Below are 24135 nucleotides of genomic sequence, written 5' to 3' on the forward strand. Positions count from 1 at the left end.
CTTGCGCAAGTTAATTCTCTTTGTTATGGGCACAGCTGCTTCTGTGTTTCTCTCCGGCCTCTAACGATTTTAGATAAAGATAACAGGAACATAAAAGGCTCTATTTACAAATAACAGGACTACAGAAACGTCATAATGGCTATTGAATATTTTGGCATCTGTTGCATCTCCCGTACATTGTATCCTCTCAACATTGCAGAAAAGAGAAAAAGAGAAAAGTTTATCATGTCTGTTATCTCTTTCACATTGATTTTTTTGGGGGGGAGGATTTGTGTGCATGCCATAAACGTAAGTATTAGGCAAATGTAGAGCTATAAAACTGAATCTGTTTAATCCATGGAGGCTAACACCATGTTAATAATTATCGATTAGTGACAGGTACAGAACCATTAAGTACTTATGTTTATGATCTCCTTACCTATAGGGTGCCACATTGTACCAGTTTGCAGGGAAAAAAAATCTTTTGCTACAGAAATGAGTTTGGAGATTAAGACTAGAAGATGAGCGAAGCGAATCTAGCGAATCAAGATCCGATGCGAATCGCTCTGTCTATTCGCTTTATTCTTTTAAACGAATTCCCACCGATTCGTTAAGGAAATTTGAAAATAAATAAATGACGGCCGCATATGTTGTCTGGAGCTTCACTAGGGGGGACAAAGGGATTAACCATAATCCCTAGCACTCGTACAATCAGCTGCAGGCCCCTCTGTGATGTCAGCACCTCCGCTCACCCTCTATAAAATTGTTATTTTCAGAATTTTTACACTTTTACACCAACATATTTTATCAAATTTGCCCCTTCTGTAATAGTCCCAGTATTGTAGCTACTATAGATTTGGCTGTTTTAATTAAATTCTTTAAGATCTAATTTGGGAATCTTAACGAGTTTGACCAAAAACTCGAATTTCCGGCTGCTTTGCTCATCTCTACTTATTATATTATATGCGGTAACATGAGGTAATATATAATATATAAGGCATATATCAAAGAAGTATTTTCATTATTTGGATGTTCATAATCAGTTATGGCCATTACTGACTTATTGACTGTAATGGCGTTCATTATTAAATTGAAAATACAGCCGCAATTTTACCTCAAAATTACAGACGTGTTCAACTGTACCTTTATTTTATGGTGTTAACATAGCATTTGTCCTTCCTTTATATTTAAAATTTCTCTTATCTGTGCCATGACTTGAAGGCTGCTGTACACATATGCAAACCATCTAACTTGTAGGAGTTAAAGCAGTTTTGCCTAGAAGAATAGGCATACCCCAGGTGTCCAGATGTTCTAAGCTGAGGGTATATGCACACTGAGCAATTTTTGAGGAATTGAAGCAGAAAGTTTTCTGCTTGAAATTCCTTGCATTTTCAGCTCTGGCATAATTTGAGCAGAATCCGAGTGGAAATCGAGCGGAATGCAAGCAGATTTCAAGTAGAATTTCAAGCAGAATTCAAGCCCCATTGACTTTTATAGGATTCCTCTAGCGGAATCCGCCTAAAGAATTGACATGTCAATTCCGCGGAATTCTGGACGGAAATTTCCTCTTTGTGCACGGGCAGTCGGAAATCCCATTTTCTCTATGGAAGGGAGCAATGTTGCATTTAAACGGGCAGAATTCTGTGCGGATTTCGCACGCCTTTTGCGGTGGAATATCGCGAGAAGACTGGCATTTGCAATTGCAGCAAAAGCTGCCTCTGCAAAGTATTGAATTTCAAGTTCCACATACCATGTCAATGAAGGACAGGATAGCTTCCTTCAGCGTAGATACTCCTGGAAGGTACTGATGCATACAGTAGGTAAAGATCTACCAACAATGCTAGTGCCAACTGATTTTGAGTATATTTATTAGAAGAATATAAGGGCAGGCTCTTGAAAAGCACACTTAGGGAGAATAAAGGCTATGGAAAACATTGATTTTTTTCTTGCATGTATTATGAGCAAAACCTGTTTTTCTAATTGTTTTTTTATTAAACATTTTGCCTTGGCGCTTTTAATGAATTTCCATACTAAGCAAGCTGATTCCATTCAGTGTCTATTGCATAAAACTGTATTTTTTTTTCTTGAAAAACAAATGCAAAACAGTTTTTAACCCTCAACACATGCAACTTAGTAATTAAACTTGGGTTTTGCGATCATATGCAGCTTCATCTGGGTTCACACACAGTAAACACACCAATTTTACTCCGTGTGAACTGGCCTTAATATTCTATATTCTATTCTATTCTATTCTATTCTAATATTCTATACTAATTTTGGCTGGGTTCACACACAGTGTATTTCAGGCAGTATTTGGTCCTCATGTCAGGTCCTCATTGCAACCAAAACCAGGAGTGGATTAAAAACACAGAAAGGCTCTGTTCACATAATGTTGCAATTGAGTGGATGGCCGCCATTTATTGGCAAATATTTGCTGTTATTTTAAAACAACGGCTGTTGTATTGAAATAATGGCCGTTATTTACTGTTATATAGCGGCCATCCACTCAATTTCACCATTGTGTGAACAGAGCCTTTCTGTGTTTTCAATCCACTCCTGGTTTTGGTTGCAATGAGGACCTGACATGAGGACCAAATACTGCCTGAAATATACTGTGTGTGAACCCAGCCAAAATTAGTATAAAATATTAGAATAGAATATAGAATATTAGGGCCAGTTCACACGGAGTAAAATTGGTGGAATTCCGCAGCGGAATTCTCTGCCCCAGAATTCTGCCTACCTCAGTGTGACACTATTTCTCTACGGGAGGACTCGCACGCCTCCCCTCTCCACGGCTGTCCACTCAAAGAATTGACATGTCAATTCATTGAGCATAGAGCGACTCAAGCAGAAGCTGGCGAGCCCTCCCGTAGAGAAATAGTGTCACACCGAGGCAGGCATGAATTCCGACGATTTACTCCGTGTAAACTCGCCCTTAGGGTAAATTCACACGGGCGGATCCGCCAGGAGTCTCACACGCGAAATCCGCAGCTAATCCGCAATACACGTATTATTCTTATTATTATTAATACGTGTATTGCGGATTAGCTGCGGATTTCGTGCGTGAGACTCCCGGCGGATCCCCCCGTGTGAATTTACCCTTATTGTACAACACTTTTGTATAGAAGAGCAGTCCACTACACATGATACTAATTTCCTTCGAGATACTGGTACTGTATGTCTAAGTGCCTGAGTTCAGCAGAGTATGGAGCCTGTACTAAGGTAACTCGGGTACATAGGCAGGTTACACTTTGCCTAAAGTTTGGTGCAGGAGGGATAATGCTATAGGTTTTTTTTGCTGGCGCTGGCCTGGGCCCCTTAGTTCCGGAGAAGGAAAATCTCAATTCTTCAGGGTATATTTGCACACGTAAGAGTTTCACTGCGTTAACAATGAAGGATTGCTGAGTGCCAATGATTACTGCAATGAAATGATGCAGCACTGCAATAAAAATGTTTAATTACTGCCATTAAATGATGCATTCACGTTGCATTTTCATTGTTATTGCATGTGTGAACACAGCTTAAGGCTATGTTCACACAATGTATGTTTTGCATAAATCACGGTCGTTGTTGCAATTTGCAACAATGGCTGTGATTTATACAAAACATACGTTGTATAGGAATGTATACGTAGTATACGCTCCGGCCAGGATTCCATCCGGCCTCACGAAAAATTGATTGAATAGCAGCCACACAAAACATGTCAGTTCACACAATGGAGCGTGAGGCTAATTGTGTGCAGCGGTGAATTGGGATGCCGGCGCACAACGGTGTGCCTGCTTCCGAATTCACCAGAAATTAGGATCATCTGGCCTACACTGCAGTACCAGCCGGGATGATCTTCAGAAACATCAGCCGGGTCACAGAACGGCAGGTGTTTCACACTATGTAAACATGGCCTAAGTGTGCGTTATTCAACAGATTACTAGTCCGAACAAACTGATGATCAAGTTTAACAAAGCTGAAGCCCGACCAACTTGTTCATAAATGGTAAAATATAGTTTACCTTGTAAGATTTTGTTACTGTCTTTTTATCATAAATTCAACGTTAAAGCAAATCTGTCATCCCCTGACTGTTTCGTAAACTGGCGGCACCACGGGATGGATATCAATCAAAGCATGCAGGAAATACCTGTTGTTGACTGTGTCGGCTGGGCCTTGGGTTCCCTGGGCCCCTAGAATATTTTTACCTTAGGGCCCTATTACACAGAGGACGTGAGAGGACGTGATATTATTTTATTTATCTTTATGCTTATTGCCAAATAATTAGAGAAATCCTAGATGAGTTAACAATGAATTACTCAATAGTTGTTTGATGTAACAATATTACATAAGTACCATAATATTTGCAATAACCTGTTGCCACAAGCAACACTCTTAACTCTTAACCACGCCTGAATCATTGTTACAAATTAGAAAAGTGTGTGGTAGGGATTAGGCGTTCTTCTTAAAAGGCTACTTCAAGGAGTAGAAGTAATAGAATGCCTAGGCTTCTGTGTATCCTTTTTGCTGTATTGGATCCGGAGCTGGTAACCATCAGCAGAAGCAATAATAATCTTGGAAATGTCGCCAGACTTCAAGGAGACATTATGATCGGTGGACTATTTCCCATTCATAATGCAATTTCCGTAGCAGAAAATGATACAATACCTCAAGATTTCACCTGTGAAGGGTAAGTTCTTTTTTTTAACTTTATTCTTGCAGGTTACTTTTGCAGTTATTTGTTATGTTCCTTGGGTTCTTTTTATTTATATACAGTATAAAGAATTATTAAAAAAAATATATATTAAATGAAATTTTCAGAATCTAACAAATTTACCAGGATTATTATTTTTTTTTATTTAGAAACCATTATGCCCCATCAATTCCATGTTACATATATGTGATTTTTGTGATGTATGTAATGTATGATTTTTTTTTATTATTTTAGATGATGGATATCAACATATATATTATTGAGATACATGCAATATTAATTGTGTAGTTGTCATTAAGACAAGGTTCTCACTGTTTTTCTACTTTTTATTTTTGCATAAACATTTTTTGTATACACTTACATTTGAATATCTATACCAATTACCTTTTTATAAGTAGAGTTGAGGAAGCTTTGAGCGTGTTTTGTCCACGCATGTAGCATATGATTAGCGGTGGCTGCTGAAGTTGAATTTTGCCCTAGGGAGTCCTGGGAAACATTGATACAGCCTATGGCCTAAGGCTGTATCCATGTTTTCCAGGACTCCCTAGCATGGAATCCAACTTCAGCAGCCACCGCTTATCAAGTGCTGCACACTCGGGTTCTGACGAAACACGCTCAAAGTTTCCTCAACAAAAGTGTAAAGGCCTGTACCATGTTAGCCAGTTTAAAAAGTTCCATTGCTCTTAATAACAGAACACTATAATAGCCTATAATAATATAATATATAATAGCCTTGCAAAAATATAGTATTTGCATATAAATAGAAATGGGAAGAAAACCATTAAACTGTGTTTTCTTCATTAAGCTATGTTCACACAACGTTTTTCCAGCTCCGTTTAAAATGAGATCCGTCATTTTGAATCTAAATGATGTCATTTAGCTGTCAGGCAATGACTGGTGTTTGTACATTATTCCAGTTTGGGTTACTGATTGCCCTTTGGGTGCGGCTTAATTGAAAAGTCCCTTGAATTTAATAGTAAAAACTGAGAAAAGAACAGTGAAAAAAGAAAAACTGTGCGTGAACAAGTAATAAAAAACGTCCGCTGTTTGCCAAAGATGTCCGAAATTAATGATCATGATCATTATTTTGACGTCCTGTAGCAGGGGAAGTGTATCCCCCAGATATTTATAAGGTGGTGCGCATATATATATATATATATATATATATATATATATATATATATATATATGATCTTTTATCCCTGAAGAGAGAGAGGGCCCAGAATGATACTCAAAAGCCCCCTCCCAGAGTAATGTATATGTCTGCTGAGGAGGACAATAAGGCCAACTGTTGATTACAGTGGCGTCTCCTGAATAACACAGGTATGTTTACGCAGGTATGTTTAGGGTGCAATTCACACTATCTATAGGACCATATCTCTCTCTGGGATCATTGATCTTTGTTACTACACCCTGTAATACAGGAAGACAGGGGTCTTTGATCCTTTGTCTCCTAGATAGCTGTATTCCTGTATATCATCTGTATCCCACCACAACCTTGGGCACAACTGTGCACGGGCACAAATACCGGTACGTGCATGAGCATGGTGACATCATCTCTCTGCGTCAATGCTCGGGCACGTAGCTTTGGGTACGCCCCCCCTGGGAAGTTTAAATAGACCACCAGAGGTAACCCTAGGCAGTTCCATCTTGCCCATCAAGACCAACAAGTGGGAGTTCCATCTTCCCCACTGAAACCAACAGACCATCTGCTCCACAGGATCATCCCTACACAAGAAGTGGTCTAAGTATCCTCCCTGCTTCCCAGCCTCTCTCTCTCTCTCTCTACCACAGAACCCCTTCATTCCTTATCCCTTTGTTAACCCCTTGCTTCCCCCCTTTTAGGGATAGTCTGGTCATAGGTCTGGGTGGGTTGGTACACTATTGTGTGTGTGTATTAGATACGTGGGTGGGAATATAGTTAGGTGTTGTAGATTATTATTATTGTTATTGTTTTAATTATACTGTATGTGATTTGTATAGAGTAGATTGAGTGTGTATAATAAATATTGGATTATTATTAACACGGTATTGTCTCAATCTGTTATACAAGCACAGGTATAGTAGTGTAGTAGCTGTATAGGAATAAGGGAAACGTTAGGTACGATTAAGGTGTGTCTCAATACAATACAGTCTAGCATTGCTGAGACTGTACTGTATTGTAATATTGATTGTTAACGGTCTGATTAGATGTTTAGGGTCAATATTGCACCTTAATGGAATCATAAACAGGAGTTATATTAATAATACCACATGCATAATCACAAGAGTGATTATCAGTGTTGTATTTATTAATAGGAAATATTAATATTCGCCTTAGGATATTAATATTCATTTATGAATATTAATTATTAATATTTAATAGGAATATTGATATTTTGATATTCATAATCCTGTAACACGTCCACAGTAAAAACGTCCGTTATTCAATGCGTTGTGTGCATTGGACGTTTGTCTTCCCATTGACTTCAATGCATTGCCATTGCAGTCAGTAAAATCGCAGCAAAAACTGACTTTTTTTAAATATCTTTTCTCTGTTTTTGACGTTGTGTGAACAAAGCCATAATTAATGAAAAAATATGGACTAATACAGCTCCTAAATACGGAAGTGTGAATGAGCCTGTTACTTTGTTTCTTCTACTGAACACTAGAAAGGGTTAATAGTGCTTTACACAAAAATCATGACAATCATACATAGATCAAAAAAAAAAACAGAAGGAAGGCAGCACTAGAATATCAGCACCTTGAATGTAGATGAATCCCCGACTCACTGGACTGGACCCACGTCTGACACCAATCCAAATAAATCCAAAGACAGCACTGCAGTAAAAAACATGTCTTTACTCCACACCGCAAATGCAATGTTTCGGCTTTACAGCCTTATTCCAGCTTGAGAATTTGTATCCATATACTGTCCCTAAATACGCATTTGTAATCATGCATTGTATAGAACCTATTGATTCCTATGGGGCAAAACACACACCATTTTTTCTTCAGGTTCTGTATATTTTCAGAAAGTCCTGTTGACATAAATATAGGACATGCACTTATATAGTCCCAAGGTTGTGATATCAGCCCAAGAATTTCATTTTTATCTAAGAATACTGTTGTAATACAGAGGTTTTTTGTGCATTCCGGTTGTGTAAAGGAGACCTAAGACAAATTCCATACTTTCTGGAAAATTTACTCTGCCGACGACTCTCTCCCCGTGCATCTCACCTTGTTTTATATCTTCAGTTTTTTTCAGCTTTCAGATGACAGGATTCCTGAAATCTCTCGGAATGATTTATGCAATTGATAGAATTAATGTTGCAGATTTCTTGAAAGGACTCACACTTGGATATGAAATTTATGACACGTGCTCAAATGCTGGAAAGGCCCTTCAAGAAACTATACGATTAACTAGCGAATGGAAAACAACAGAGGATTATGTTAGTGGAAGATGCAATATGACAAATGACAGACAATCAGTCAAAGCTGTGATAGGGGCTTCCTACTCTGAAGTATCCATTGCAATTGCAAGGCAACTGAGCTTCAAACTCATACCCCAAGTAAGTACTGCCAGTCAGTATATTGAGGTTAGCACAAGGGCACAATCCGAGGCAAAAGTGCAAGACGGTTTCTAGAGTAACTTTTGACTTGTTTGTGTTTGTATGTTGCTACAAACTGGAAATATTCTGCATATGTTAGCTACATTAAACATGTAGGTGTTCATTCAGATTATTTGTTTGTAATGACTATTCTTATAAAACTCAGCTCCTTTGAATTATTGCAGGATGCAAGAATTACTGGTCCAATGGAATTATTTTAAAGGGGTTAACCAGCCTTACTAAATTGATGGCCTATCCCATACCTTAGCTCCCAACCCTCCACTGATTAGCTGTTTATGGGAATAGGCCAATAGTTGTCTAAGGATGAATAACCTGTTTAAAATCCATCACCTTAAAGGAGAACTATCAGCAGGTTAGATGAATCTAACCTGTGATAGTTCCCTATTGTGTACTGGGCGCTGAGGAATAAGGTATGTTGTTTACCTTCATTCTCTGCACCGATCCTGTGTAATTTTTATGTAATCCTCTGTTTGGTAAGGTGATTTGGAGCACAGCCCCGCCCCCAGAGTGCCGATCCGGCCCTGGCTGCCCCACCCCTTCTAATGATTATTGGTGGAGCAGACTGTCTGTGGGCGAGCAGATTGGAGATCGGCACTCTGGGGGTGGAGCAGTGTTCTAAACGGCTTTACCAAACAGAGGACTACATTAAAACTGCATGGGAACTGTGCTGAGGATGAAGGTAAAAGACTTATCTTCATCCTCAGCGTCCCATACACAATAGGGAGCTATCAGCAGGTTAGATTCATCTGACCTGCAGCTAGTTCTCCTTTAATTGCACATTATTTAAAAGGTTTGTCTTGTTAGAGACAACCCCTTCAATATAAAGGCAACCTTTTCAGATTCCCAACAAATATATGATCAAGAGGAAGTGTATTGGTATGCAAGATATGTAGGGCTGGGTCTGTGAATGTAAAAGCCATGGATTGATAGCAGCTAGAGTTGAGCAAAACTACAGTAAGTCCAGTTTCCTGAAGCCCCCAACACTGGGCAATTGACTGCTGGTGGCTGCAGAAGGGTGCCTGAAAAGCATGGATACTATGGCTGTAGAGATATTTGTAAGGATTGCTACGTAGCAAGAGAGAATGAAAAAAATTCAAAAGAAATGAATTTGTGAATATCTTAAATTTAATGTCTTTTTCTTTATTATACAGATCAGTTATGGGTCATCAGCAGAAATACTGAGTGATAAACATAGGTTTCCCTCTTTTCTAAGGACTGTGCCAAGCGATATACACCTGACCAAAGCTCTCTCCATGCTTATTAACAAATTTAATTGGAGCTACGTGGGAATTGTTTCAAGCGACGACGATTATGGACGTTCTTTAATTGAGAATTTATCAGTGCAGTTAGACACGATGCAAATCTGCACAGCATTTAAGGACATGATACCTGCTGATATCAATAACCTAAGAGTCCCTAAAGCAATTCATAGCATCATTGAAAGAATAACCAATTCTTCGGCAAACGTCGTGATTATAGCATTGAAAGAGCCGCTTGTCGTGGAAATATTTAAAGAAGTTCTTAAACATAACATCTCCAGAATATGGATTGCCACTGATCATTGGTCCAGCTCTCAAGAAGTTGCTAAAATGATAGATATTGACAAGATTGGTTGCGTAATCGGCTTTTCTTTTAAACATGGAGAAATTCCAGGATTCAGAAAGTATCTACAGACTTTAGATTCAATAGATCATTCTGATAACCCTTTTATTAAAAAATACCAGCAAATCTATTGTGAATGCACAGAAAAACACAAGCACAGGCAGTGCTCGCAGATATCTTATAACTCTACCAATGCTAAATGGGTTGAGTCTCCTCTAAGTTGTTCTAAAGACAGTATCCCTGTGGGAGTGGATGACTACCTTGATAGAGACATCGAGCCTGATGGCGCTTACAGTGCATACTTAGCTGTTAGAGCAATAGCAGAAGCTTTAAAAAGCCTGTTGTGTGCTACTGGAGTCTGTATACACAACACATCATTTCCTCCATGGCAGGTAGAGTATCTGTATGAATATATTGTATGTATATTTTGTTTGCTTGGTCTTAAAGCATTGCTGTTACATGTATATGAAAATATGGCACATAGCAGGCACAGCATTGAAATTAAAGGGGTTGTATGGCAAGCCGAAAACAGCTCAAACCTTCTGCTTCTGGGCGCTGCAACTTTTTTCATTCATGGGAAGGTTGGGCGATATTGTGATCATCGAGTCTGGATGTAAGAAGCCAGCGCACAATGAGTGTGACTTAGCTCCATCCATCACATGTCTTGGAAGGCTTACTTCCAAGACGTGGGATTTAAGAAAGTGGGCGCCAGAGAACAGAAGGCTTCAGCCATTTTGTGCTCACCGGAACAACCCCATAAAATGGTGCTCCTATTAAAACTTACTTGTCCCCTATCCACAGAGAGATCATGTGGGGTCCAACCTCCATGCCTCCATGTGATCTCCAGATTGGTCTCCGGCTCCTTTGTTTTAAATACAGCCTCTATTCATTGTCTATGAGACTGCCAGAAATAAAGAATAGATAGAATCTGGAAAAACAAAGCATGGGACACTCCACAATTGGGCTATGGCTGTTTTGCTGTAAGGACCCTTCTTCTGGCCCACATAAGACATCATGACACTTGTGAAATCCAACAGCAAAAGACAAGTCAGTTCACCCTGCTAGTAGTGTATATCGTATTGCCTTCGGTGAAGCATGGATGTAAGCAGGACGAACCCCGTCCACTGAACAGTCCAATTGAAAGTGAAAAAGATATCCAGACACAGCAGGTGAATTAAAAAATATCAATTTATTCCAAAAAGTACAAGAGCATGTAATTTAAAAACACATGGGTATCCAGGGTAACACGTTTCTGTACTTTTTGGAATAAAGTTACATTATTTAATGCACCTGCTGGAGCCGGATATCCTTTTCATTTCCATCATGAAACTGCACATGGCTAAAGAGTATCCTTCACCCTGTGTTATAGAAATGAACATGTGCACATTCTCGGTCACATTGTGACAGCGCAGTAAGGACAACCATGTCATCACCTTGGAAACATGTAAACATCTGACAACAGACACATAATGAATACACCAATAAAATAATTCTTCCATAACAGAAAAAAAAATTCTGTCATTTAATTCTTGAAGGCCATGCACTTCAGTCCTGTCTAACTACCTTGCTTTTTTCTGGCAGGATTTAATGACAATCTCCCTTCCTCCCATAAGATTTAATATCTTCAAATGCAGCAAAACGTAATACTTCTGGGTTACCATTATATAACATTTTTATATGATGAATTATGTAAATAGATCATTTTCCTGTTTTATTAGATCTTTTTCCAGTATAAAAATATCCACAGGGGCAACAGCAAAGTTTGTCTTATTTGTAATTGACAGTTTCACTGTGTTCAGTATTGTCCAACCTTAGATTTTTAGTACAGGAATTCTATTTACACCAATTTAAAGGGGTAGTGCACTCAGCTAAAATACATGTTGAATTGTTATCAACAGTAAGATCACCAGCAACTTGAACTCAGATTAACCCTCCTGGCATCACAGAGTGCAGAGACAGCTGGCCAGGGAGATTGTTTACATGAGCTGTCTTAGATAAGAGGGAGGAAATTATATTTTTTTTACTAATTATACCAAAGCATTATTATTGCTTCTCACCTACGTTCCCCGCAGTGGCTTCCTTCCCCTGTCGGTGGTAGTGATCACCCAGCATGTGAAGGCTTAACTGGCAGGATGGGACTCCCCTCCAATCCCAACAGTAGTAGCAGGATCCTGGCTGTGGCTCCCACCGATTAATCGGACGGGGGGTGAGTTGGGGGGTTGGGGTTTTGGCAGTGCAGGGCCTCACATGATTAGCTTGAGTTCTATTTGGGATTTGTCATAATCCCTGGTGGACATGATGAAGGCTGAATCAAGGGGTAGGCAGATTAGCCATCTGCCTAAGGCAATATTAAATATGGTGAGGGAGGGCAGAAGTTAACACAAACTGTAAATTTATATTTTATCTGCAGCTGCTCTGAACGGCAGGTTATGCTCATAGTGTAGGTGGTGTGATAATGGTTCTAATAGGCATTACCTGTGACCTACAAGGAAGCACTCATTTCCTATGAATTTATACAGCTAATGTTGAGTTCTGTAACAGCTCTTAAAATGTGAATGCAGTGAGCTACCTCTAGTGGTAAATATGGGTTTATGGTGGAAGAAAATCTGAAGGTAAAAAAGCTGGATGTATCTTGTTGCCTGGGCTCTATTATTTTTCACCAACTGAATTTTTTTTTTTCAAATTCTTAGTCAAGATGTACAACTTACTGTATATATTAATAGTATAAATCTCTAGCAAAGTCACTGTACTGATTAAGGGCACACTTATCATTATGTGCCCCTGGCGTGTGCCACGGAGAAGGCATAGATTTTGGCCTTTTCAGTGGGGTATGCCGGGGTAAGGCCTGCTCCCCTGATGGGCGAGCAGAGGGCACAAGGAAGAGGCGTGGCCTCCTCTCGCATCTAAGTTATCATGCTTTATGTCTGGAATAAGGTGTAAATCATGCAGGAATCTATACCTGCTCCGGAGAGATTTCTGGGCAACAGGCGCAGGTCCCTTCGGCTTTTAGTAAATCTGGCTGGGTAAATGGGGATAGGCAGTGGCGTAGCTACCATGAAGGCAGGGAAGGCGACAGCTATGGGGCCCCTGCAGGAAGGGGGCCCGAGAAAGCCTGCTCTGCCTTCATGGTAGGTACTGTATGCCACTGACAGCCGACCACTGTACACCGCTCCCCCAGGCGCCCAGAGAGGGAGAGGGACCCACCACTGCACTGTTCAGCCCCCTCACTGTAGTGCCGGGTGAGCGCGCTGAACATCAAGAGGAGAGGAACAGAGGAGCAGGACCTGCCAGGTCCTGCACAGCACAGGAGAGGGATAAAGGACCTTACGATCACATGACCCAAAGGTCCTGAATACTTCTATGTGAAGATCAGCCCGGACTACAGGAGGAGGAGGGGGGAAGCCTGGGAGCTGTAAGTGCTGTGTATGTGTGCGAGTGAGTGTATGTATCTGTGGTTATATATGTATATGTCAGTGTGTGTATATATGTATCTGTGTATATATTTATATGTCAGTATGTGTATGTATCTGTGGTTATATGTGTGTGTGTGTGTGTGTGTATGTGTGTGTGTATGTCAGTAGTGTCTGTAACACAGGTGTATATGTGTGTGTTTGTGTATGTCAGTAGTGTCTCAAGTGATTGACAGGTTTGCTTCCAAAGATGTTCTGCAGCAGCTTCTATTAATGCTGGGCTCTAATAAAAGAACCCTCCATTAATATCTGCTGCATTTTCTTTTATTTCTGGTTGAGTATTTCTTATTACAATGATGATGATTTCCCTGTGTACAGTCTACTCATGGTGTATACATCAGCACTAGTGTAACCACATTACAGCGTATATATGTGTGTATGTCAGTGGCGTATCTGTATATCATTGTCTGTGTTTGGGGGGGGGGGGGGGGGGTAGGGGAGCGTACAAGATTCATGAGTCCCTGTACAGTTTTTTGCTATGGGGCCCCATGAATCCTAGCTACGCCCCTGTCTACCCATACTTATCAGCTGCTGTATGTCCTGCAGGAAATATTGCTTTTTGCTGACATCTCTCTCTGAGACAGGAACTGTTCAGATCAGTAGCAAATTCCCATAGAAAATTTCTCCTACTCTGGACAGTTTCTGTCTCGGACAGAGGTGGCAGCAGAGAGCACTGAGTCAGACTGAAAAGAAAACAACATTTCCTGCAGGACATACAGCAGCTAATAAGTATGAGAAGACTTGAGATTTTTAAATAGAAGTAAATTACAAATCTGTATAACTTTCTGAAACCAGTTGATTTGAAAGAAAAAGTTTTTTGCTGGATAACCACTTTAAGGCTATGTTCACACAACGTATTAATTTAATTAACAATGGATGTTTTTTCAGTGAAAAGAACGTCCATTGGTAATGATATCAATACGCTTGCGTTGATTACAATGCAACAACAGCCATAATGTATACACAGTATACAATATGGCCGTTGTTGAACTGCGGCTGTAGAAAATGATGAACATGTCTATTTTCCACGGCGAACATCGGTCATAGAAAATAGTTGTGCACACAATGTAAAGTACGGCTACATTGTGTTTAAAGCTAGATTGGATTGCACAGCCAAAGATACCCACAATCCAAATGGGAAAAATATAATTTCCCTTCAGCCGATTTGGCAGTGTCACCAGCAGGAACATGTAATACAGTGGCCGTAGTTTGCAGCTAAATACAGTAGCTGTAGTAAACTACGGTCGCTGTATTTCATTGTGTAAACCTAGCCTAGGGCTATGTTCACACACATAGTATTTCCATCAGTCTTTTGGTCAGTCTTTTTTCTAAACAAAAACTCCTGGTTTTGGTTGAAAAAGGACTGACCAAAAGACTGATGGAAATACTAGGTGTGAACATAGCCTTAGGGCTCATTCACACAATCCGTGTCGCGATCTGGAGTAGGATCGCGTCATGGATCCCCTAGCCGGAGCCCACCAGCCGCCCGGCATGCACCCCCCGGCAGCAGAGATGACAGGAGAGCATGATGTGCCACTTCTTGTGAACATGAAGCCGGTCAGCACAGGGAATAGATGAGTAGTAGATGCGATAATGCCCTCCTGTCATCTCTGCAATGGTGGTGGGGGGGGGGGGATGTGTGAATGCTGGCACTGCCTTAGGCTATGTTCACACAAAATATACTTTTGTATAGCTACGGACGTTGTTGCCGATTGCAACAACCACCGTGATTAGTGCGAAAATATACGTGCCATTGCCGCCTATGGAACCCCAGCCTAAGTGTATACACATAGTATACACTCTGGCCGGGATCCCTAGTGGCACCGCAAACAACTGACCTGTCAATTTTCTGCGGCCGCAGAAAACTCTGACAGTGCACACTATGAAGTGAGCGGCTCAGGCTGCTCGCTCCATAGTGTGCAGTGGAGAGTTCTGATGTGGGCGCGTACGGATGCGCCCGCATCAGAACTGTGCATCCCTAAACATCATCCGGCTCGTACGGCAGTACCGGCCGGGATCATCTATTCTGAGACTGGCCATTCCGCGAAACGGCCGGCTCACGGAACAGCCGGTCTCATACTATGTATGAACATAGCCTTAGGGTGCGTTTACACGTACAGGATCTGCAGCAGATTTGAAGTTGCAGATATGCCTTGAATCTTATCTGGGCCATCAAATCTGCTGCAGATCCTGTACGTGTGAACGCACCCTTCAAAGACAGAACCAGGAAGGACTTACTGTCATCAAACGGATGGTACCAGCGGTTTTGGGGTAGTGAATTGGTGGATACAGTATAGTTTTAAGACTGGTGTAACAGTATGCCAGAACTGCCCCCTCACAGAGTAGGAATAGACACCACATGAGTCCTCTGCACATATAGAGGGAGATTTATCAAACATGGTGTAAAGTGAAACTGGCTCAGTTGCCCGTAGCAACCAATCAGATTCCACCTTTCATTCCTCACAGACTTTTTGGAAAATGAAAGGTGGAATCTGATTGGTTGCTAGGGGCAACTGAGCCAGTCTCACTTTACACCATGTTTGATAAATTTCCCCCATAATTTATATTATTTATATAAAAGTGAATAGAAACATTCTATTGATGTATCATAAAGATGTGTAATTATTTTTTACAGCTGCTCCAGGAGTTAAAAAAGGTGAAGTTCTCCGATAACGATGAAACAGTTTATTTCGATGAATATGGAGCTTTCAATACTGGATTTGACCTGTTATCTTGGCAGAAAACAAATGAGTCTGTAGAATTTATTGTTGCTGGGATTTATGATATTGGAGACAATTATATTTTTTATAACAGCACTGAAATAATGTGGAACACGCCAAATAATGAGGTACAAAGCAACGTCATCTCTTGTTGATATGTCTGATCCCTAGGTTTTACTCCTTTTTCTTAACCCTGAAAGTGATTTGGCATATAGTTTAGAAGGTTTTTAAAAAGATAATATGCCCCTAGCAACCAATCAGATTCCACATTTCATTTTTCAAAGGTCTGTGAGGAATGAAAGGTGGAATCTGATTGGTTGCTAGGGGCAGCTGAGCCAGTTTCACTTTACACCATGTTTGATAAATCTCCCCCAATATGTCTGTTGTAAGCACTAGAGCATGCTCAAGTCTGATCGTTCGGCATTTGATTACCGGTGGCTGAAGAAGTTGGATACAGCTATAGTGGGTCCTGGAAAACATGGATATAGCCTACGAACATGCATGTTAATTTGCGGAATGAGGTTTAAGGGGTACACCATAGGAAAAAAAATTATATCAACTGGTGTCAGAAAGTTATACATACAGATTTGTAAATTACTTCTATTTAAAAATCTCTTTTCTTCCAGTACTTACCAGCTGCTGTATGTCCTACAGGAAGTAGTGTATTCTTTCTGGTCTGAGACACTGCTTTCTGCTGCCATCTCTGCCCATGTCAGAGCAAAAAATGGTTTTCTACGGGGATTTGCTAATGCTCTGGACATGGACAGAGGTGGCAGTAGAGAGTACATTGTCAGACTAGAAAGAATACACCACTTCCTGTAGAACATACAGCAGCTGATAAGTACTGGAAGACTAGAGATCTTTAAATAGAAGTAATTTACAAATCTATATAACTTCTTGACACCAGTTGATTTAAACATTTTTATTTCCTCCAGAGTACCCCTTTAAAAACATTACTATCATACGTCCACAACTTGTGTCTGTGTCTTTATTTCAGTAAAAAAAAAACATTTATCGTGGCCAGGATAGTGGGCTGTGGCTACCTCCTGTTGGCTTGCACTCCACCCATGTCCCAAGGGTGCTATAAAAAGAGATCATTTGGCTCCTATCTGCCCAGTTGTAGGCTTATTCAGCCCAGGAGAGGCCATTGCTAGTGTGAAAATGCTAGAGTAGGGACCGTGTCTCTGAGGACACCTTAACATGGTGACATGGAACACTCTGTTTGATCAAATAGTTTGATCCTCATTTTTTAATATCTATAGAGCAGGTTTTTATCGTGTGTACACCGGGGGGAGTATATACGGTAAGCGCTTGCACCTGCAGGTGTTTGTTTTTTTTTTGTCTGTACAACTTGCAGTGTGAACAGAGGCAGAGATGGCCCGCCAATTTTTCCTTTTTTTTGTGGCCAGGATAGTGTCACAGAGGTATGGCTTGGCTTAGGGTGCCCAAGATGTATACTGCAGTTTGTCCTGTTTAATATCAAGTTTTGGGGTGACAGATTCACTTTAAGGGGCTGAGTGGGCTATTTCCTCTGACTAAAGGCCTTTTATTTGCCATGAACTTTTAACTGAAATTATGTATTGACTCATCCTGACTGATATTATGGGATGAATTATAAGGAAGGGGTAATTGTTGGCAAGCTCAGTGGATTTTAATAGAAGACAACATATTGTTATATTCATTTTGAACAGATTCCAGAGTCAAGATGTTCAAAGTCTTGCAGTCCAGGACAATATAAAATTCATTCCAATGTGAATTGCTGCTATAATTGCAGTCTTTGTCCCGAGGGTTACTACACAGATGCTTTTGGTAAGTTTCTACCTAATAATATATGTTTGTATATTGGATGTTTGTCCAACAAAAAATGTTTGAATTATGTTATACTTTTTTTTTCGTGCTTAGTTTCAGCAAGTGAATGTAACCATCAGGGGCGTAGCTAGGATTCACGGGACCCCATAGAAATTTTTTTTAAGGGGCCCCCCTCTCCTACGCACAACACAAAGCACTGCGTGTGTGTGTGTGTGTATATATATATATATATATATATATATATATATATTCTGCTTTACTGCTGGTGCACTGATAACCCCTGACCTCTGCAGGAGCTTGCACATTTTCCTTTCCTACTTGATTGCCAGCTGGAGAACAGAGGTCAGGGGTTATCAGTGCAGTAAAGCAGAGACCTCTGTCTTCTGCTTGTTACACACACTGCAGTACATAAGGGGTTAAGCAGAAGGACACATGCTCTTACCTTCTCCCCAGGGCCCCCCTCCTGCACGGGCCCCATAGCAACTGCCTATCCTCACCCTCACCCCTCCCTACCCCTGCTTGATTTTTTGTCAGCTGGAACCTGAGCCCTGCTTTTGTAACTAACACTTATGCACAGTTTGTATGTGAAGTGCAGGAATTTGATTTGTAAGGAAGGCTGTGCACAGACAGATATATGAAGGATACCATGAGTCTCCTTGACCTAACAGCAATCTAATAGTGTCAGTAGGTTTAAACATAAATTGCAGCTGACTGATTCAGGCTTTTTATCCCCTTACTTTACCCTGGGAAATGAGATGACCAGGCCAAAAAAATCTAAATTGTGTCACTGTTAGGGAATTACGATTCTCTTTTTAGGACCATTGCCGTAATGCAAGGCAACTTCATAGAACGTTTCTCACCCAGGAGGACATTACATCTATAGAGCTGATTGTAATCATAACTGTGTAATGTATATGTGCAGCAGGGAAACTGATCACATGCTGGCAGGTCTAAACTGCAACTGCATGTTGTGGCACCGCTGAGTGACAGCGTCATACAACTCAGTGTATTGCTTTGGGCTTCAGCTGAGAGGTAAAAAACAATTAGTAGTTCTACACAAAGTTAAAGTATGGCATTGGACTTTTCTGCTCAAACATAACTTTGCATATGTTGCTGCCCTTGGTGAGACTAACAATTCCTTTCATAGTTGTTATTATCTATTCAACCTCCTTCCCCCAGTTCTGAGCTGTTGCTTTCTGCTGAAGACACAAAAATTGTGTGTGAGCTTTTCTCTCCATCTCCACCTAGCCCCTGGTAGGTTTTTTGTGTCTTCAGCCAAAAGCAGCAGCTCAGAACTGGGTGAAGGAGACTGAATAGATCATAAGGATATGTCCATACTAAGGAATTCTCGCAGAGAACTTCCCGCAGATTTCGCCACTCGTCAACCCGTGCTCCTGCTTTGTTCTCTGCCCATGCAATTGACTCTGCACAGGCAATAGATTCTATGCACAGGCAGATTCCACCATATGCCCAAAGAATGAACCTGTTCCTCCTTTGGGCGAATGGTAGAATCTGCCTGTGCATAAAATGGAGTCTGTGGCATGGGCGGAGATGCACAAAGGGGCGAGCAGCGGAATCCGTGGCGGGTTATCCGCCTGGATTCCTTAGTGTGAATGCACCCTAACAAGTATGCAAGGAATTGGTATTCTCACCATGGGCAGCTATATATGAAAAGTTATGTTTGAGTGGAATACCCCTTTCACCTATTACATTTATGGAGTTTGGGGAGAATTTAAAGTACCTATTTGAAGAAATTCTTGTAATTACGTGGAGGACATGCAAACTACTAACACAGGCGATTGTAAACGCAAGACCTCAATGCTACAAGGCAATAGTGATAGTTATGGAATGGAACCTTGTTAAAAAAGCATTGCGGAAAATCTTTTTATTTGTCCACTGCTGCCCGCTGTCGCGTATACGGCACAGCTTTGTTCCGGTCCTGCGACACCATTCAAATCCACTCACCGCTCTTCTGATCCGTCTTCTGTCTCCATGTCGATTGAAGGCTGGAAGTTACACTCTTTGTTGCATTCTCTATGGGAGAGTGTAACTTCGGGTCTTCAATCAACACGGAGACTTAAACGGTGCCACACAACCGGAACAAAGCCATGCCGTGGGACACCCATCATCCTTGGTCAGTATACGCGCCATCACGCAGCGGGGGGACAGGTAAAAAATTTTTCCCAGGATGCTTCTTTAATTGTAAATGTGATTTCTGCATTTTTGTCTTTCAGATGTGAGTGAATGCATGAAGTGTCTTCCTCATCAGTGGTCCTTTAAAGGGAGTTCTTATTGTCAAAATAAAATAGTTCTATATTTGAACTGGACTGATCCATTTGCAATCGTCCTACTGAGTTTTGGTGCGTTTGGTTTTCTGATGGTTCTAATCATTGGAATAGTATTCTTGAAATATCTGTCCACTCCGGCAGTAAGGGCTGCTGGTGGACTATATACCTGCATCCTGAACCTTTCATTGTTGTTCAGCTATGTCAGTAGTGGATTATTTATTGGGGAACCATCTGACATCTCTTGTATGGTAAGACAGCCATTATACGGGATCAGTTTTACCATATGTGTATCGTGCATTCTGATCAAGGCTCTTCGGATTGTGTTGGCCTTTGAGCTTGGTCAACGTATATGTTACCGTGTTAAACTAACTTACCAACCAGCCATTGTTATTACTATATTAACAAGTATACAGGCCGCCATATGCACTGTATGGCTTGTTTTCAAGCCGCCATCAGTTCAACAAATTCCCTTTATGACACAAAATGTTATTCAGCAGTGCCATAAAGGATCCACTGTGGCCTATAGCCTAATGTTGGCGTATACTGCTTTCCTTGCTTTTGTTTGTTTTGTTTTAGCATACAAAGAGAGGAAATTGCCTGATATCTACAATGAAGGCCGGTTCATTACTTTCAGCATGCTTATATATATTTTTGTATGGTTTGCTTTCATACCACTTTATGTCACCACCACAGGGAAATATCTTCCTGCAGTAGAGATGTTGGCAATATTGGCTTCCAACTATGGCATTGTTTGCTGTCACCTGTTACCAACACTGTATATATTATTTTTCAAGAGCAAGAGTAATAAAAGAGATATATACTTGAAAAGTTTTCAGCCAAGACTTGAAAGCAGATTTTTTGTAACAAATGTTAGTGAAATTGATTCACAGCCGAAAAAATGTCAGACGTGTTCGCTCTTGAGGTTTCGGAAACGAAGGACAAGCTTATAGATAGTTTTCTGTATGGATTCTTATATCATGAAGCCAATTCTGCTGCTGCCGGATTCTGCTGCTATTCTTATGAATAGGTGTTGTAAATACTTGGGTAAATCTAAAAGTGAGGTCGGACTGTAGAGCAGAATGCCTAGGGGGAAGCCAACGTAAAGGGGTAGGCTGGGACAGAAGCTTGGGAGAGGACAGTGATAGGCGGAGAATCAGTGAGGTGAAGTCTAGGCCAAGGAAGGAAGGGCAGGTCAGTGGAGGTGAGGTCAAGGAGGGTGAGGCTGGAGCTGATTGGGAATAAAAGAGGAGGGTATTGGTGGGGTAAAGGGGATATGGCAAGAGGGGGTTTGATACTTAAGGGCAGGAGTTTAGGGGTCTGAAGCCATTTTACTTGCAGAAAGCCAGTGTAAAGAATCTCCCACCATCCTGCCCTAGTTTGTTGGAGCTCGGGTGGTTTGGTTATGGGATGGCTGGGTTGGACATGCTGGTCTTAGCTTTCATGTTGCAGCAGTCGTGGAGGGTGGGGGTCTCAAATTGTGTCAATAATACTACTTCATTGGAGGTAGAGGGAGGGAGCCAATGGAGGCTCTGAACTCCATGCATAAAATAGTTTGTGGGTTGGCTGCAGGTAACCCGCTTGGGATTTGGGGCTTGGCCCTCTTTGGAACGGTAATCAGGGAACACACAGATGTTTAGTTCGGGTGCCTGTGAGCCAGTGGAATTTGGTTGTAGTCAAAACCTTTGTGTGAGGGGGATAGTATAGGAACTGCCTATGTTTGTAACTGGGGATTTATTGGTGAAGTTTGGGGACCTCGCTATGGGGCAAGGCCTGTAATTTTATATTTGTTGTCTATATCATAAACATGAAAGTCTGTCTGTCTGTCCTGTATAGACCTCTAAACGCCTGAACCGTTTGACCCCAAATTTGGCACACAGATACATTGGGTGCCCGGGCAGGTTATAGCGAAGGTCCCGTCCCCGCCAGATGTACAGGAGGGTAGGAGGAGGGGGAAGAGTGGCGCCCCATAGAGATGAATGATAAAATCTCCACACTGCACATACAGGTGCCCAGAGGAAACGGCAGTTGGGAGCCTTAACAACCAATAGGATTACTACTTTCATTTTCATAGGGAGCTGATATCTTAATGGTTGCTAGGGAAGCTGCCTCACAACAGATCCACAGAAATAACTGGTAGACCCCCTACTCCATCTATACAGTACATGTATACAGGGCAGTATTACCAGCTGCTGCTGCCCTAAGCACTAAACCTGAAGATGCCCCATCCTCATTCACTAATTAACATCAGGAAAGGTATATTGGTAGATAATAACTCCAGACGTCACATTTAACACCGCCACACCATACCTGACCAATACCGCCATACTGTGACTGGATAACACTGCCATACCAGACCTGATCAATACTGACACACTGTGACTGGATAACACCCCCACACCAGACCTGAGCAATACCACCATACTGTGACTGGATAACACCGCTATACCAGACCTGACCAATACCGCCATACTGTGACTGGATAACACCGCTACACCAGACCAATACCGCCATACTGTGACTGGATAACATCGCTACACCAGACCAATACCGCTACACTGTGACTGGATAACACCGCCATATCAGACCTGACCAATACCGCCATACTGTGACTGGATAACACCGCCATACTAGACCTGACCAATACTGACACACTGTGACTGGATAACACTGCCATACCAGACCTGAGCAATACTGCCATGCTGTGACTGGATAACACCACTATACCAGACCTGACCAATACTGCCATACCCCCACTCGAAAAGACACCAGATTTTCTGGCAAGTATGAACGGGAGGGTACTGCCCCTTTGCAAGGTGCTACCCTAGGCACCAGACCATGGATGCCTAATGGTAAATACGACCCTGCAGGTATACAGGATACTACAGGTATACAAGACCCCAAAACTATACACTACAGGTGCACAGGACCTCCACCAACTATATACTACAGGTATACAGGACCCCAAAGTTTACACTACAGGTATACAGGACCCCAAAACTATACACTACAGGTATACAAGACCTCCACCAACTATATACTTTAGGTATACAGGACCTCCACCAACTATATACTACAGGTATACAGGACCCCAAACTATACACTACAGGCATACAGGACCCCCAAACTTTACACTACAGGTATACAGGAACTCCACCAACTATATACTATAGGTATACAGGACCCCAAACTATACACTACAGGTTTACAGGAACCCAAAACTATACACTACAGGTATACAGGACCTCCAACAACTCTATACTACAGGTATACAGCACCCCCACCAACTCTATACTACAGGTATACAGGACCCCAAACTATACACTACAGGTATACAGGACCCCAAAACTATAAACTACAGGTATACAGGAACTCCACCAACTATATACTACAGGTATATAGGACCCCAAACTATACACTACAGGTATACAGGACTCCCGAACTATATACTACAAGTATACAAGACCTCCACCAACTATACACTAGAGGTATCCAGGAACCTCAAACTATAAACTACAGGTATACAAGACCTCCGCCAACTATACATTACAGGTATACAGCACCAACTAAATACTACAGGTATACAGGACCCCCGAACTATACAGTACAGGTATACAGGACCTTCACCAACTATACACTGCAGGTATACAGGACTTCCCAAACTATACAGTACAGGTATACAGCCCCCCCAACTATACAGTACTGGTATACAGGACCTCCCTCAACTATACACTACAGGTATATGGAAAAATAATGCTTGCCATTGCACAGTACAATTGGTTTTGCAAAAAATAAGGGCTCAAGCGCTATGGCCTTTTAAACATAAAGTGGAAAAAGCAAAAGTGCAAAAACGAAAATTGGCTTTGACCTTAAGGGGTTAAAGAGAGGATATATAGGGCCATGTATAGCGAGATTTTGGCTGACAACCTCCTTCCTTTTTTGCCAATAACCTCCTGCATTGAA

The 24135-nt window shown here is 41.3% G+C and overlaps 2 protein-coding genes across 3 annotated transcripts in view; both read left to right on the forward strand.

Annotated features, from left to right (window-relative positions):
- The first annotated feature begins 4460 nt into the window (after window positions 1-4460).
- LOC138795195 (G-protein coupled receptor family C group 6 member A-like) lies at window positions 4461-11066 on the forward strand. The gene is made up of 4 exons (XM_069974190.1): window positions 4461-4651; window positions 7923-8226; window positions 9438-10196; window positions 10926-11066. Exons 1-4 carry the CDS (start codon window positions 4461-4463, stop codon window positions 11064-11066), a joined length of 1395 nt encoding a protein of 464 aa, XP_069830291.1.
- Window positions 11067-15995: 4929 nt separating this feature from the next.
- Window positions 15996-24135, forward strand: part of ECHDC1 (ethylmalonyl-CoA decarboxylase 1) — an 84320-nt gene continuing 76180 nt past the window's right edge. Inside the window, exons 1-3 of one of the 2 annotated variants that reach the window (XM_069973656.1) lie at window positions 15996-16206; window positions 17770-17887; window positions 20122-20247. In XM_069973656.1, the coding sequence (XP_069829757.1) occupies window positions 16183-16206; window positions 17770-17887; window positions 20122-20247 (268 nt within the window). In that variant the 5' untranslated portion in view covers window positions 15996-16182. The remainder of the gene's footprint in view (window positions 16207-17769; window positions 17888-20121; window positions 20248-24135) is intronic. The other variant, XM_069973653.1, reaches the window with a different exon arrangement.

Source organism: Dendropsophus ebraccatus, chromosome 6 (assembly GCF_027789765.1).
Source record: "Dendropsophus ebraccatus isolate aDenEbr1 chromosome 6, aDenEbr1.pat, whole genome shotgun sequence".
NCBI classification, from domain to species: Eukaryota; Metazoa; Chordata; class Amphibia; order Anura; family Hylidae; genus Dendropsophus; species Dendropsophus ebraccatus.

Excerpts from the sequence above, each read along its gene's own strand:
- LOC138795195 (XM_069974190.1), top strand. The coding sequence starts at position 4,461 with ATGCCTAGGCTTCTGTGTATCCTTTTTGCTGTATTGGATCCGGAGCTG. Across the intron at positions 4,652-7,922 it reads CAAGATTTCACCTGTGAAGG|CTTTCAGATGACAGGATTCC; the intron begins GTAAGTTCTTTT and ends AGTTTTTTTCAG. Across the intron at positions 10,197-10,925 it reads CTTACAGTGCATACTTAGCT|CAAAAGACAAGTCAGTTCAC; the intron begins GTTAGAGCAATA and ends GAAATCCAACAG.